This window comes from Triticum aestivum, chromosome 4D, assembly GCF_018294505.1.
Source record: "Triticum aestivum cultivar Chinese Spring chromosome 4D, IWGSC CS RefSeq v2.1, whole genome shotgun sequence".
NCBI lineage: Eukaryota > Viridiplantae > Streptophyta > Magnoliopsida > Poales > Poaceae > Triticum > Triticum aestivum.
In genome coordinates, this window is record NC_057805.1 from 180121902 (window position 1) to 180135638 (window position 13737).

Sequence of the window (13737 nt, forward strand, 5' to 3'; positions counted from 1 at the left end):
AGGAGTCGACGTAGAGCGACCACCACCGCGCGCGGAAGCCGCGGGAGGAGTCGGCTTCGAGCGACCACCACCGCATGCGGAAGCCGCGAGAAAAGACGTAGAGCAGGCGCCATACCGTGCGAAGGCCGCAAAGGAAGTCGATGAAGAGCGGCTACAACCGTGTCCGGAAGCCATAAGAGGAGTCGATGCGAAGCGGCCACTGCCATCCGAGAAATTCGGAGTAACAGACAACAACGCCCGAGGAGGGGCACCGAGCAAAGATGGAAGCTGCCTCTGTGAGCTGATGACCGAAGGACAACCAGCGGATGAAGACAATGACATAGTACTCCTTTCTTTTCTTTTTATTAAATTTTTTTATTGAAAGAAACGGGCCAATTCTAATCAGCCAAGGGCCAAGCCAGCCTGCTTCGCGGAAAGGCCAAACCACACAACGCAATTCAGCCTCCGCGACAGCAGACCAACGCGAGATGGCGGCGGCGCACGGAAGGTAGCGGAAATGGCGGAGCTGGTGCGACAGCCGGCAAGAAGATCAGCGACGACGGCAGAAGCCAGGGATCCACGGCAGAGGCAGTGGGGTTGAAGGACGGAGGAGCACTGCGACCGAAGCTTGTAGTTGAGGCGGATCCGCGCCGGACTTCAGTGGCCGGCCCGAAGAGCAAACGGCGGCCGGAGCTAGCAGGGCGGCGGCAGGAGGTGCAGCCGGTGGAGGAGCTGCGGCGCCAGGAGGGAGCAGCGATCAAGCATACAAGCTGCCAGACCCAGCCTCTTCGATCTAGACGGGGAGGCGAGCCCTTCGTCGATCTGGACCAGCAGGGGCCTGAGAAGGCAGCGCCCCGCACACCCACTCGAGGACAGTCCTGAGAACGGCGACTACCAGATCAGCGACCGAAGGGCGGTGGCAACCGAAGTTGGGGATGAGATGGCCGCCGATTGATTCAGCACGAGTTGCAAACGTGCGGAAAAAAAGAACCTAGGCTCTGATACCATGTCAGGAATATGCAACTTGATATTATTAGGAGGCCAAAGCCATCATATATACAAGTACAAGAGAATGCCAGGAAGCTAGAATACAAAAGGCCAAAGGCCATCATCAATATAACTAACAGAATTAAGCTGATGAAGCCATACAAGGAAGCTATGGGAGAGTCATTGAGCATTGCTTAAGAAGATTGACAAGCGTGACCAAAAAACATTATGGTTTCATGCCTAGGAGGTCGATCCTGGAAGCCATTTTCTTGGTTCGACAACTTATGGAGAGATACAAGGAGCAAAAGAAGGACCTGTATATGGTGTTCATTGACTTGGAGAAGACCTGCGATAAGATACTGCAGAATGTCATATGATGGGTCTTGGAGAAACACAAAGTCCCAACAAAGTACATTACCCTCATCAAGTAAATGTACGATAATGTTGTGACAAGTGTTTGAACAAGTGATGGGGACACTGATGACTTTCAATTAGAATAGGACGGCACCAAGGGTCAGCTTTAAGCCCTTATCCTTTTGCTTTGGTGATGGATGAGGTCAGAAGGGATAATATCAGGAGATATCCCATGGTGTAATGCTCTTTGCGAATGATGTGGTGCTAGTCAGAAATAGCCGAACGAGGGTTAATAGAAAGTTAGAGATGTGGAGACAGACTTCAAAATCACAAAGTTGTAGGCTTAGTAGACGTAAAATTGACTACATGAGGTGCGATTTCAGTTCTACTAGGCACGAGCAGGAGGAAGTTAGCCTGAACGGGCACGTGGTACCTCGGAAGGACACATTTCAATATTTGGGGTCAAGGTTGTAGAAGGATGGTGATATTAATGAAGATGTGAGCCATCAAATAAAAGCTGGATGGATGAAGTGGTGCCAAACTCCGCCTATGCCTTCTAGGCATAGCCGGTCCCAAGCCCGGGTAAAGGAGGAGGGTTGTGATAGGCTTGGCGAGCCAACGTAAAAACTAGCCAGTCCCATAGGTATGAAACCCATTTGAGCGAGAGTAGTACTAGGATGGGTGACCTCCTGGGAAGTCCTCGTGAAAGGGTTTCATATCTAAGGGTTGTGATAGGCTTGGCGAGCCAACGTAAAAACTAACCAGTCTTTTGGGTATGAAACCCATTTGGGCGAGAGTAGTACTAGGATGGGTGACCTCCTGGGAAGTCCTCGTGAAAGGGTTTCATATCTAGCCTACCCCAACTTGTTTGGGATAACAGGCTTCATAAGTAAGTAAGTATGAAGTGGTGCCAAGCTTCTGGAGTTCTCTGTGATAAGAGAGCCACACAAGTTAAAAGGCAGGTTTATAGGATGGCGGTTCAACCTGCGATGGTTGTCTAGCGTTGAATAGTGGCCAACTAAAAGGCGGCATGTCCAACAGCTAGGTGTAGCAGGGATGCGCATGTTAACATTGATATGTGGCCACACAAGAAGATTCGGGTTCAAAATGATGATATACTTGATAGAGTTGGGGTGGCACCGTGCCTGAGATGGTTTGGGCATATATAGCGCAGGCCTCCAGAAGCGCCAGTGCATAGCGGATGGTTAAGGCGTGCTGATAATGTCATGAGAGATCAGGGTAGACCAAACTTGACATGGAAGGGGTCCGTAAAGAGAGATCGGAGATATAAAGGACTGGAATATCACCAAAGATTTAGCCATGGACAGGGGTGTGTGAAAGTTAGCTATCCATGTGCCAGAACAATGACTTGGTTTCAATATCTTATGAATTATTTGCTGGATAATTTTCAATTGCATCATACTTCTTGGTACATTAATACTATCGAGTCCACCGCCAAACTTTCCGTTGCCTATTATCGACAATATAAACGATACAATAATCTACAAAAGGAACAATGATTTGCAACTACACAATCAACACATAATTTGAGAATATTTTCAAGTAGGATACTGGTGTGAGCATGGACCGGTCACTATTCATGAAATTCTATATAAAGGACCTGAACTAAATTTTAATTTGTTCAAAATGAAAAAAAAACTTCTTATATCCCTCCAAATATACACACGTGTTGTGGCCTTGCATGCATAAATTTATAGGCACTTTTCAGAACTCTGGAACTATTCTACTGTCCAGTATTTCATCTACTAAGTGCTAAATATCTTGCTTCAAATGCTTGTAGGGACTAGGGAGTTGACCGAGATAGTTCACTGGATGGAAATATTTGGGTCAATCATTCTCATGTTAATGTCACATAATCAGGCACAAAAAGAAGAGGATGAAATTATATAAGCAACTAAAACCAACTATAGAATATGAACACAATGGAAATATGATTGTTTTAAAACTTATTAAGTTTTCTGCAAAAATCAACAATTTTCACAAAGAACACAAGGTTTTTATCTAAATGCATACATTGTTACTGCATGAGATGCCATTTCGGATAAAAGTGATACCTCTCGTCACGCCAGAAAGAGTTTGTATCTAATTCTGGCAGCACTAGTGTAGCATTCATTATTCGTGCAGCAACAACAGCATTACATATCTACAAAAACAGGACAATAGCAACCTTAATTTTGTTACCATCAATCATATAATCATAGTAACTCCAGCGATTTAGTGCTGGTGGTTTTCGTCCCATAGTTCGTCTCCAAGAATGGTGTTGGACAGTGGGTTTCCCACTAGTGCGTTGAACCCGTATTCTCGTTTTCACTTTCTTTTTTTTACTTTCTGTTATGGAAGTTACGGAAAATGTGGAACCGGGTTCAAAAAATAGCAAGTATTGTGATCAAACATGCTTCTTAGAGATAAAGGGAGAGCTTATTCATTAATCACCGCGGTACGTTGTTGGTTCAAGCCACCATTGCATCGGACACGCAAGTACCCATTAGTCTCAGACTCAGTTGGTGGGGCTGCAGGTACATTAATTAACTTCAGCATATCCACTTTTACCATCATTTGCTAAGAATATGACCGTCAACTTCCAGAGAGGTTACAGAGACAAACATACGAGGCCAATATGATCGTGGTGCAGAAGAAGCTCTCCAGCCATTTGAATTTGCAGTTCTCCACAACTTATTTACATCAACATCCTTGAATAATAGCATCGATGTTAGTATAAGAAATCATTTCATTGAGAATTCAAATACACAATGCACATATTGTCATTGTAATAGTCCACATGCAATTAGTTAAAATCAGCTTATCAGCCCACAAACTAAAATGATGCATTTCAAAAGGCATATTGCCACTAAACAATATTTATTTCTGATACTATTGTTTATCATTAGAATAGAATATTTTAAAATGCATAGTCATCCAGTTCACCACTAGGAAATACATCCTCGTGAGCAATCAAAGTGTCCCAATGATTTCCACAGAGAAGGTAGTAATTCTTGCTAACCAATTTAAATGCATTTGCATTGTCTCCAATTATATCATCCAAATCCACAATAAACTAATAGCAGCAACCATATATATCTTTTCTTGCGGATCACCAACCATATAGATCAACTACACAAAATAATGAAAGTTCTGATAAACCGTCTTAACTGCCGGAGGAATGCCTGGGCATTGCCAACCGTCTTAACTGCCGCTTGGGCTCCTTCCCCACGACCTACTTGGGGACGCCCATTAGTGACTCTCGGCTCACCGTCACCGACTTGCGTCCGACCATGGCCAAGCTGCAGACGAGCATTGAGCCTTGGCAGGGTAGGTGGTTGTCGAAGGCGGCCCGGACGATTCTCATCAACTCCTCCCAATCCAGCCTCCTCTTGTTCCTCCTGAGCTTCTATAGCCTGCACGAGACTCTGCATCATGAGATCGCCAGAGTCCAGTCTCGTTTCTACTGGGCGGGTGACAACAATAAGCAGAAATACCATATGGTCAGCTGGCCGGACATCTGCAAGCCGAGGGAGCAAGGAGGCCTCGGGATCATGTGCTCTAAGCGCATGAACATCACCCTTCTATCCCGCTGGCTATGGCGCATTTCGCAAGGGCAAGGTGGCCTCTGGTTAGACATCATTCGGAACAAATACCTGCGTGGGCAACCCCTCGCCTTCTGTCAGAGATCTGGCGGCTCCCAGTTCTGGCAGTCGGTCATCCAACTACTCCCGGTTCTTCGCATTGGGACCTCCATTTTAGTTGGATCTGGGGCGGCGACTCTGTTTTGGTTCGACCGGTGGGCGGGAGACTCCCCCTTCGCCGCACGCTTCCCCGACCTCTTCTCTATCGCCGTTGACCCTTGGATCTCTGTTGAGAGGGTCCTTATTAACTTAGGGCGCCTCGCCTTCCGGAGGCCATTTGGGCCTCCGGATTCTGCCGCTTGGCATGAGTTGCTCGACTGCGTCGCCCTACACGAGCCTGTGGTGGACGCTGGCACGGATCAGGTCCAGTGGCGCCTAGAGCCGTCAGGCCAATTCTCCGCCAAATCCCTCTACCGGGCCATTGCCCCCTCCTCCCCCCCCCCCTCCCCTTACGGCGGTTTGGTCCATCCGCCTGCCTCTGAAGATTCGGATCTTCATGTGGCAATGGATTCGCGGGCGGACCCCGTCCGGGGTGGAGGTTCGCAAGCGTAATGGCCTTGGTAGTGGCCTATGCCCGCTCTGTGGTGTCCCCGAAGACTCGAATCACATCTTCTCTTGTGTGTCCGCTCAATTTATTTGGAGCTGCTTCAGAGAGGTGGTTGGTGGCAGTTGGTGCCACACCAATTTCACCGACCTGTTCGCCGAACTACAGAACTCCCCCCTGCATTCTCGCCACATTAGGTGGTTGGAGATTGGGGCCCTCGCTTGGACGCTCTGGACGATCGGCAATAGGCTTGTGATTCAGCGCATCCCGCTTCGACGTGCTACTGACGCCCTCTTCAAACTCTCTGGTTACTTGCAGCTTTGGCGGCCGCTTAGCCGCCACTAGGACCGGGACGCCATCTCTGCCTTCATCGCCGACCTCCGCTCGATGGCTTTTTGTCTGTCGCCGCCGCCTCCTCCGCCACCCCCCGAGCCGGATTAAGGGCCGGGCGCGCTCTCCGGCCTCCCCCGACCGTTCTTCTTCTTTTTGTTTGGGCTTGTTGAGTTGTGCCCTCAGCAGAACCTTTTGTACTTATCGTCGTGAGACTTGGGTGTGTGAGTTGTGGACTAGTCCTTGTATGGTTGCTCTGTGGCGGTTTGCTTTATTTATAAAGCGGGGCGAAAGCCTTTTTGGGTAAAGTTCTGGTAAACACACTATCCCCCTCCACCGGTCCCTCCCATCGTAACAACGATCGTTCACATACTTTTCTTTTGCAGCGGCTTGGAGTTCTTTGACCCCCAAGCCTCAGAGAAATGCCCCACCACCATCTATTGGTCTTTCCCCAAAGCAATAAAAAATATTAAGAAAATACCATCACTCATGACTTGCGTGTTCGTGGCACTAAAGCGGTGATTCTAAAGCTAGATTTCGAGAAAGCTTACGATTCGGTTAGTTGGAATTTTCTTCGTCAGGTGCTCCTGGCCAAGGGCTTCGATGGGGCTGTGGTACACAGGCTTATGCAGTTGGTCACGGATGGCCATACTGCGGTCTCGGTGAGTGGGACCATCAGCAACTTCTTCGCCAACGGCAGGGGCCTGAGGCAGGGTGACCCGGCATCCCCCTTCTCTTTAATTTCGTGCTGACTCGCTCTCCCACATCTTGACTCGGGCGGCGGCTGCTGGACATATAACCCCTGTCAGCTCCCATCTTGCTCCTAATGGCATATCCCACCTCCAATACACGAACGATGCCATCATTATAGTTGAACTTAACGATGAAAGTGTGGCTCACCTGAAGTTTCTTCTCCTCTGCTCCGAAGCGCTCTCTGGTCTCAAGATAAATTTTGCCAAGAGCGAAGTCATTGTTACTGGGGTCTCGTACTCTGAGGCTCTTAGAGTTGCTCATTTATTAAATTGCTCCCTGGGCTCTTTCCCTTTCAAATACCTTGGCCTCCCGATCTCCCCTCACAAACTGTTGGCTAAAGATTTCGCCCCGGTGGTCTCGAAGGTGGGCAACCGGGTGATGCCGTGGAGAGGCCGCTACAACACCCAAGCTGGCAAGGTTGCCTTAATCAACGCCTGCCTTTCCTCCCTCCCCATGTTCCTGATGGGCTTCTACCTCCTTTCGGGAGGGATCCACGCTGGGTTTGACAAACACAAGGGTGCCTTCTATTGGAACTCGGCGGACAACAAGCGTAAATATAGGATGGTCAAATGGAAGCTTATTTGCAGACCTAAAAACCTTGGGGGGTTGGGCATTATTAACACTGCCGTCATGAACAAATGCCTCATCATCAAGTGGTGGTGGAAAATCATGTCCTCTTCGGAGTCCCCACTGTGGCTTAGCATGCTCAAAGCTAAATACTACCCTGAGTCTAGCCCCATGTTTGCGCCGGCCTCGGGCGGCTCCCAGTTCTGGCAAGACCTCTGTCAAAGTTCGCCCGTTATTCCAATCCCTGGTCAAATTTGTAATCCGGAATGGTAAATTTACTCGCTTTTGGTTAGATTGGTGGTGTGGGGAAGCCACTCTTGCAGTGACATTCCTGGTTTTATTTTCTTACTGTCCTGACCCGGAGATCTCAATCTTCGAGCTCTCTGTGAATAATTGGGATCTGGACCTTCGTAGGACGCTCTCTCCTGTAGAGTTGGAAGATTGGCACCGTCTTACTGCTTGCTTCCCTTTGCTCTCGAAGGAAGAGGACTCAGTGGTCTGGCCCCACTCTGCCTCTGGTTGCTTTTCGGTTAAATCCCTATAGGCTAAAATGAGTTCGGGCTCACCTACTTCCAAGTTCAAGTGCATATGGAGTGCCCATGTCCCTCCTAAGATCAAAAAATTTCTGTGGCAAGCTTTTCGTGGGAAGCTTCCCGCGGCCGACCAAATCCGAAGAAGGAACGGCCCTGGATCGGACAGATGCGCCTTGTGTGGGGAGCTTGAAAATACGGAGCACATTTTCTTTCGCTGTTCCTTGGCTAAATTTGTTTGGTGTTGCATCCGCTCCTGGCTCCATGTGTCTTGGAACCCTTCTTCTTTCGAGGAGCTTAGGGCCCTAGTCAACGGCATCTCTTGGAGTTCAAAACGGGTTTTCTGGGTGGGGTTTGCAGCGATTTGTTGGTCGTTGTGGACCACTAGAAACAAGTTTACCATTGACCACATCTTCCCGGCTAATCTTGTTGATTGCTTATTTAAAACTGGCGTATTCTTGCAGCAGTGGAGATCATTGACTAGGGATGCTGATCACGAGGCCTTCAATATTATGTCGTCCAAGATTCGGGCTACGGCTTCTTCCCTGGCGCGCAGACAACGTGAAGCTTCTTAGACCCTGGCGACACCTTCTACTCTTCCTATCTCTAGCCTGTGTGCCATGTTTGGCTTGATAGCCATGTATCAGAACTTCTTTGCTTTCGTCTGTCATGTGTCTGTGGTTGCTTGGTTTGCTGGTTGTGCTACTCTGCCTGGTGGCTTTATTTATAAAGTCGGGCGTATGCCTTTCATCTAATAAATAAATAAACAACACGAAAAATAACTTGAACAAATACCCTGTTGAAGAGAAGATGGGGAGAAATTCCGTAACATCATCTAACTAATGCAGCAGTTACATCCCCAGTTGGCCCGCAAACAGCACAAGCATATCGTGTGCTTCCATTGCCATAGAAATAGCCAAGCAGATCAAACAATACAGCTAAGCTACACACCGGTAAGCAAGCACGGTCCAGAGAACGAACCTGGGCCTTGTAGGAGGTAAGGGTGAGGTCGGTGGAGGAGGACCAGAGCCAGATAGTGCAAGTGACGAGCGCCGCCACGGCGACCAACAGTCGCGCCGGCGCGCGGCGGCGGCGGAGGGACGCCTCTCCAGGACCCCTACCGGAGAGATCACCGAAAAATTCAGCAAAAAATTGAAACGATAAGGGGATATGGCGAGGGAAAGCGGTGCTCACCTGCGCATTGGGGCGGGGTTAGGTTTCGGAAACAGATGGGAGATTGGGCACGATATGCGGTAAGATCTGGGAATCGGGGGCCTGGGAGGGAGTGGGAATTGAGCCTGTGTCCTGCGCGCGCGGGTAGGTGAAACGTGGGATGTGAGGTTTTGTTTAGCGGCCCTTTTCACTTTTTTTCATTTTTTTTCCTGAAATGGAAAAGCGGCATTTTTTTTCCAAAGCCGATCACTAGTGGAGTTGCATGTGCGCCACTTGTCGCAACCTACGAGTTTTTTTCTTTTTTCGTCGGAAACACTGTGGGCGTTAGCCAACTCGCCCACACGCCTCGACCGCCGTCCAGTGCCTTTTGCACGAATCTTGGCACGAAAAGGCTGATTTTGTGTGCCACGTAGGACAGCTCGTGTGTGTGGTGTGTGATACGTCTCCAATGTATTTATAATTTTTTATTGTTCCATGCTATTATATTATCTGTTTTGGATGTTTAATGGGCTTTGTTATGCACTTTTATATTATTTTTGGGACTAACCTATTAACCGAAGTCCTAGTGCAATTTGCTATTTTTTTGTCTATTTCAGTATTTCGCAGTCCTACATGGAGATCAATAGTTATTAGTATGGTTGCTTCTCTCTCTTTGAATCTCAATACAAAGTTCTCCTCAATTCTTTTGTAGATCTATTTGATGTAATTTTTTTGCGGTGTGTTTGTCGAGATCCGATGAATTATGGGTTTATAATCAAGATTATCTATGAACAATATTTTATTCTTCTCTGAATTCTTTTATGCATGATTTAATATCTTTGCAAGTCTTTTCGAATTATCAGTTTGGTTTGGCCTACTAGATTGATCTTTCTTGCAATGGGAGAAGTGCTTAGCTTTGGGTTCAATCTTGCGGTGTACTTTCCCAGTGACAGCAGGGGCAGCAAGGCACGTATTGTATTTTTGCCATCGAGGATAAAAACATGGGGTTTATATCATATTGCTTGAGTTTATCCCTCTACTTCATGTCATCTTGCCTAATGCGTTACTCTATTCTTATGAACTTAATACTCTAGATGCATGCTGGATAGCGGTTGATGTGTGAGGTAATAGTAGTAGATGCAAAATCGTTTCGGTCTACTTGTCACGGACGCGATGCCTATATACACATGCCTAGATATTCTCATAACTATGCGCTTTTCTATCAATTGCTCGACAGTAATTTGTTCACCCATCGTAAATTATGCTATCTTGAGAGAAACCACTAGTGAAACATATGGCCCCGGGGTCTATCTTACATCATATTAATCTCCCGCCAACGTGTTATTCCTGCCGCTTTTTATTTTGCAATCTTTACTTTTCAATTTATACAAAAAAATACCAAAAATATTTATCTTATTATCTTTAACAGATCTCATTTTTGCAAGTGACCGTGAAGGGACTAACAACCCCTTTACCGCGTTGGTTGCAATGTTCTTAATTGTTTGTGCAGGTACGAGGGACTTGTGTGTAGTCTCCTACTGGATTGATACCTTGGTTCTCAAAAACTGAGGGAAATACTTACGCTACTTTGCTGCATCACCCTTTCCTCTTCAAGGGAAAACCAACGCATGATCAAGAGGTAGCAAGAAGGATTTCTGGCTCCGTTGCCGGGGAGATCTACGCACAAGTCAAGACATACCAAGTACCCATCACAAACTCCTATCCCTCGCATTACATTATTTGCCATTTGCCTCTCGTTTTTCTCTCCTCCACTTCACCTTTGCCGTTTTATTCGCCCTCTTTTTCATTCGCCTCTTTTTACTTGCTTCTTGTGTGCTTGTGTGTTGGATTATTTGTCACGATGGCTCAAGACAATACTAAATTGTGTGATTTTTCCAATAGCAACAACAATGATTTTCTTAGCACTCCGATTGCTCCTATTACCGATGTTGAATCTTGTGAAATTAATGCTGCTTTGCTGAATCTTGTCATGAAAGATCAATTCTCTGGCCTTCCTAGTGAAGATGCTGCTACACATCTAAACAACTTTGTTGATTTGTGTGATATGCAAAACAAGAAAGATGTGGATAATGATATTATTAAATTGAAGCTATTTACGTTTTCACTTAGAGATCGTGCTAAAACTTAGTTTTCGTCTTTGCTTAAAAATAGTATTGATTCATGGAATAAGTGCAAAGATACTTTTATCTCTAAGTATTTTTCTCCCGCTAAGAGCATCTCTCTTAGAAACGATATTATGAATTTTAAGCAACTTGATCATGAGCATGTTGCACAAGCTTGGGAGAGGATGAAATTAATGATACGTAATTTCCCTACTCATGGATTGAATTTATGGCTGATCATACAAAAAAATTATGCTGGATTGAATTTTGCTTCTACAAATCTTTTAGATTCGGCCGCGGGAGGCACTTTTATGGAAATCACTTTAGGAGAAGCTACTAAACTCCTAGATAATATTATGGTTAATTATTCTCAATGGCACACCGAAAGATCTACTAGTAAAAAGGTTCATGAATAGAAGAAATTAATGTTTTAAGTGGAAAGATGGATGAACTTATGAAATTGTTTGCTAATAAGAGTGTTTCTTCTAATCCTAATGATATGCCTTTTGTTAGGAGATATGCAACTTGTATTACTAGGGAGGCCAAAGCCATCATATATATGTACAAGAGGATGCCAAAAGGCTATGATACAAAAGGCCAAAGGTCATCACCAATATAACTCTAACACCCCCCCTCAAACTCATGGTGGATCTACAACACAGAGTTTGGAGAGGTGAAATCTATGTTGCGCTCTAGTCTGGGCCTTCGTGAAGAAGTCCGCTAACTGTAACTCGAAAGGCACGTACTGAAGAGCAACAACATGATTCTGCATGGCAGCACGCACATAAAAAGTATCAACACCAATATGCTTGGTAAGCTCATGCTTCACGGGGTCCCGCGCAATACTGATAGCGCTTGTACTGTCGGACAAGAGGGTGGTAGATGTAGTAACAGAAACACCAAAGTCCTCCAGTAACCATCGTAGCCAAGTTACCTCTGCCGTCAGAAGAGCCATAGCTCTCAACTCGGCCTCTGCACTCGAACGGGACACTGCAATCTGTTTCTTTGTCTTCCAGGCAATGAGAGAACCACCAAGAAAAATATAGTAAGCAGAAAGTGAACGGCGATCCGAAGGATCACTAGCCCACGTAGCATCCGAATAGGCCTGAAGCTGTAGCGAGCTGGAACGGGGAAAAACAGATGATGAGAGATCGTGCCACGAAGATATCGTAGAACACGAAGAAGGTGACTATAGTGAACTGAAGTGGGAGCGGAAACAAACTTACTCAGAATATGGAAAGGATAGGAGATATCTGGACGAGTAACAGCAAGATAGCCAAGGCTCCCAACAAGATGACGATAATGCGTCGGATCAGACAAGGGCTCACCATCAGAAGCACGAAGGTGAACATTAAGCTCCATAGGAGTCTCAACGGTGTGGTCATCACTAAGAGCCGCACAAGAAAGAAGATCCCGGATGTACTTTTCTTGGAATAAAAAAGGCATCAGAGGTGGAGGAAATCTCAATCCCAAGAAAGTAGCGCAGAGGACCAAGATCAGACATAAGAAACTGTTCATTAAGACGTGCTTTGACAAAGGCACTGTACTCAGAGTCGTCGTCGGTGATGATCATGTCATCAACATATAGAAGAAGAAGAGTCCTACCATGAGCAGAAAGGTGGACAAACAACGCTGGATCATGAGCACTAGGCGAAAAACCAGCGGCAGTCACCATAGAGGCGAAGCGCTCAAACCAAGCACGAGGGGCTTGCTTAAGGCCATAGAGAGAGCAACGAAGACGACAAACCATGCCATCAGGAACAGAATACCCAAGTGGTGGATGCATATAAACCTCCTCGCGCAACTCACCATTTAGAAAGGCATTCTTCACATCAAGATGAGACACAGACCAATGGAGAACAGATGCCACGGCGAGAAGTGTGCGGATAGTGGTCATATGGGCCACAGGAGCAAAAGTCTCGTCGTAATCACGACCATGCTCCCGTTGAAAGCCACGAGCCACAAGACGAGCTTTATAACACTCAAGAGAACCATCAGAGCGAGTCTTAATCTTATAGACCCACTTACAAGTGATGGGACAAACACGTGGAGGAAGATAAACCAGATCCCACGTGCCGTTGCGCTCAAGGGCAGCAATCTCCTCTGCCATCGCAAGCTGCCATTCAGGATGAACAATGGCATCGCGATAAGAAGTCGGCTCAAGAACGGTCGAAAGACCATAGCGAGAAGGAGAATATCGATCAGGGGGCGGACAAGGACGAGAACAAAGACCATAAGTCGGCTGACAAGAGGGAGACAACACACCAGAGGTAGAGGGTACATCAGTAGACTCATCCACAACACGTCGACGACGAGTGTAATGGAAAGGAAAGGAAAGGAGGGAAGAGGTGGAATCACTGGAGGTGGAGACGGGGAATGTATCGGTGATGAAGGTGGAGAAGGGGGAGGTATCGGTGATGAAGGTGGAGAGTCATGCGATGAGGGAGGTGAAGAAATCATAGGAGAGGACGGTGTCGGAACTGCAACAACGGGACGAGGAGTAGAAATACTGGGTACAGAGGGAGGTGTATCAGGAAACATAAGAAAGAAGATGTCCTCTGTGGAAAAGGCCGAGGATGATGGACGTGGGTAGAAGGGATGAGACTCATCAAAAGTCACATCCCGGGAAATACGCATCCGACGGCCAACAGGATCCCAACACTGATAGCCCTTATGCTCATCACTGTATCCAAGAAGACACACTCAACAAACTGAGCGGTCAGTTTGGTGCATTCACGAGGGGCAAGCAAAACATAGCAAACGCAACCAAACGA

At 46.8% G+C, this 13737-nt stretch overlaps 1 protein-coding gene across 1 annotated transcript in view; it reads right to left on the bottom strand.

The window, feature by feature from the left end:
- The window catches only part of LOC123097204 (O-fucosyltransferase 1), a 35740-nt gene extending 26710 nt beyond the window's left edge, over nucleotides 1-9030 (bottom strand). Inside the window, exons 1-5 of the mRNA XM_044518924.1 lie at nucleotides 8883-9030; nucleotides 8670-8805; nucleotides 3950-4031; nucleotides 3775-3851; nucleotides 3396-3484 (exon numbers count right to left, since the gene is read on the bottom strand). Coding sequence (XP_044374859.1) covers nucleotides 3396-3484; nucleotides 3775-3851; nucleotides 3950-4031; nucleotides 8670-8805; nucleotides 8883-8890 — 392 coding nt within the window. The 5' untranslated portion in view covers nucleotides 8891-9030. The remainder of the gene's footprint in view (nucleotides 1-3395; nucleotides 3485-3774; nucleotides 3852-3949; nucleotides 4032-8669; nucleotides 8806-8882) is intronic.
- Between the last annotated feature and the right edge of the window lie 4707 nt (nucleotides 9031-13737).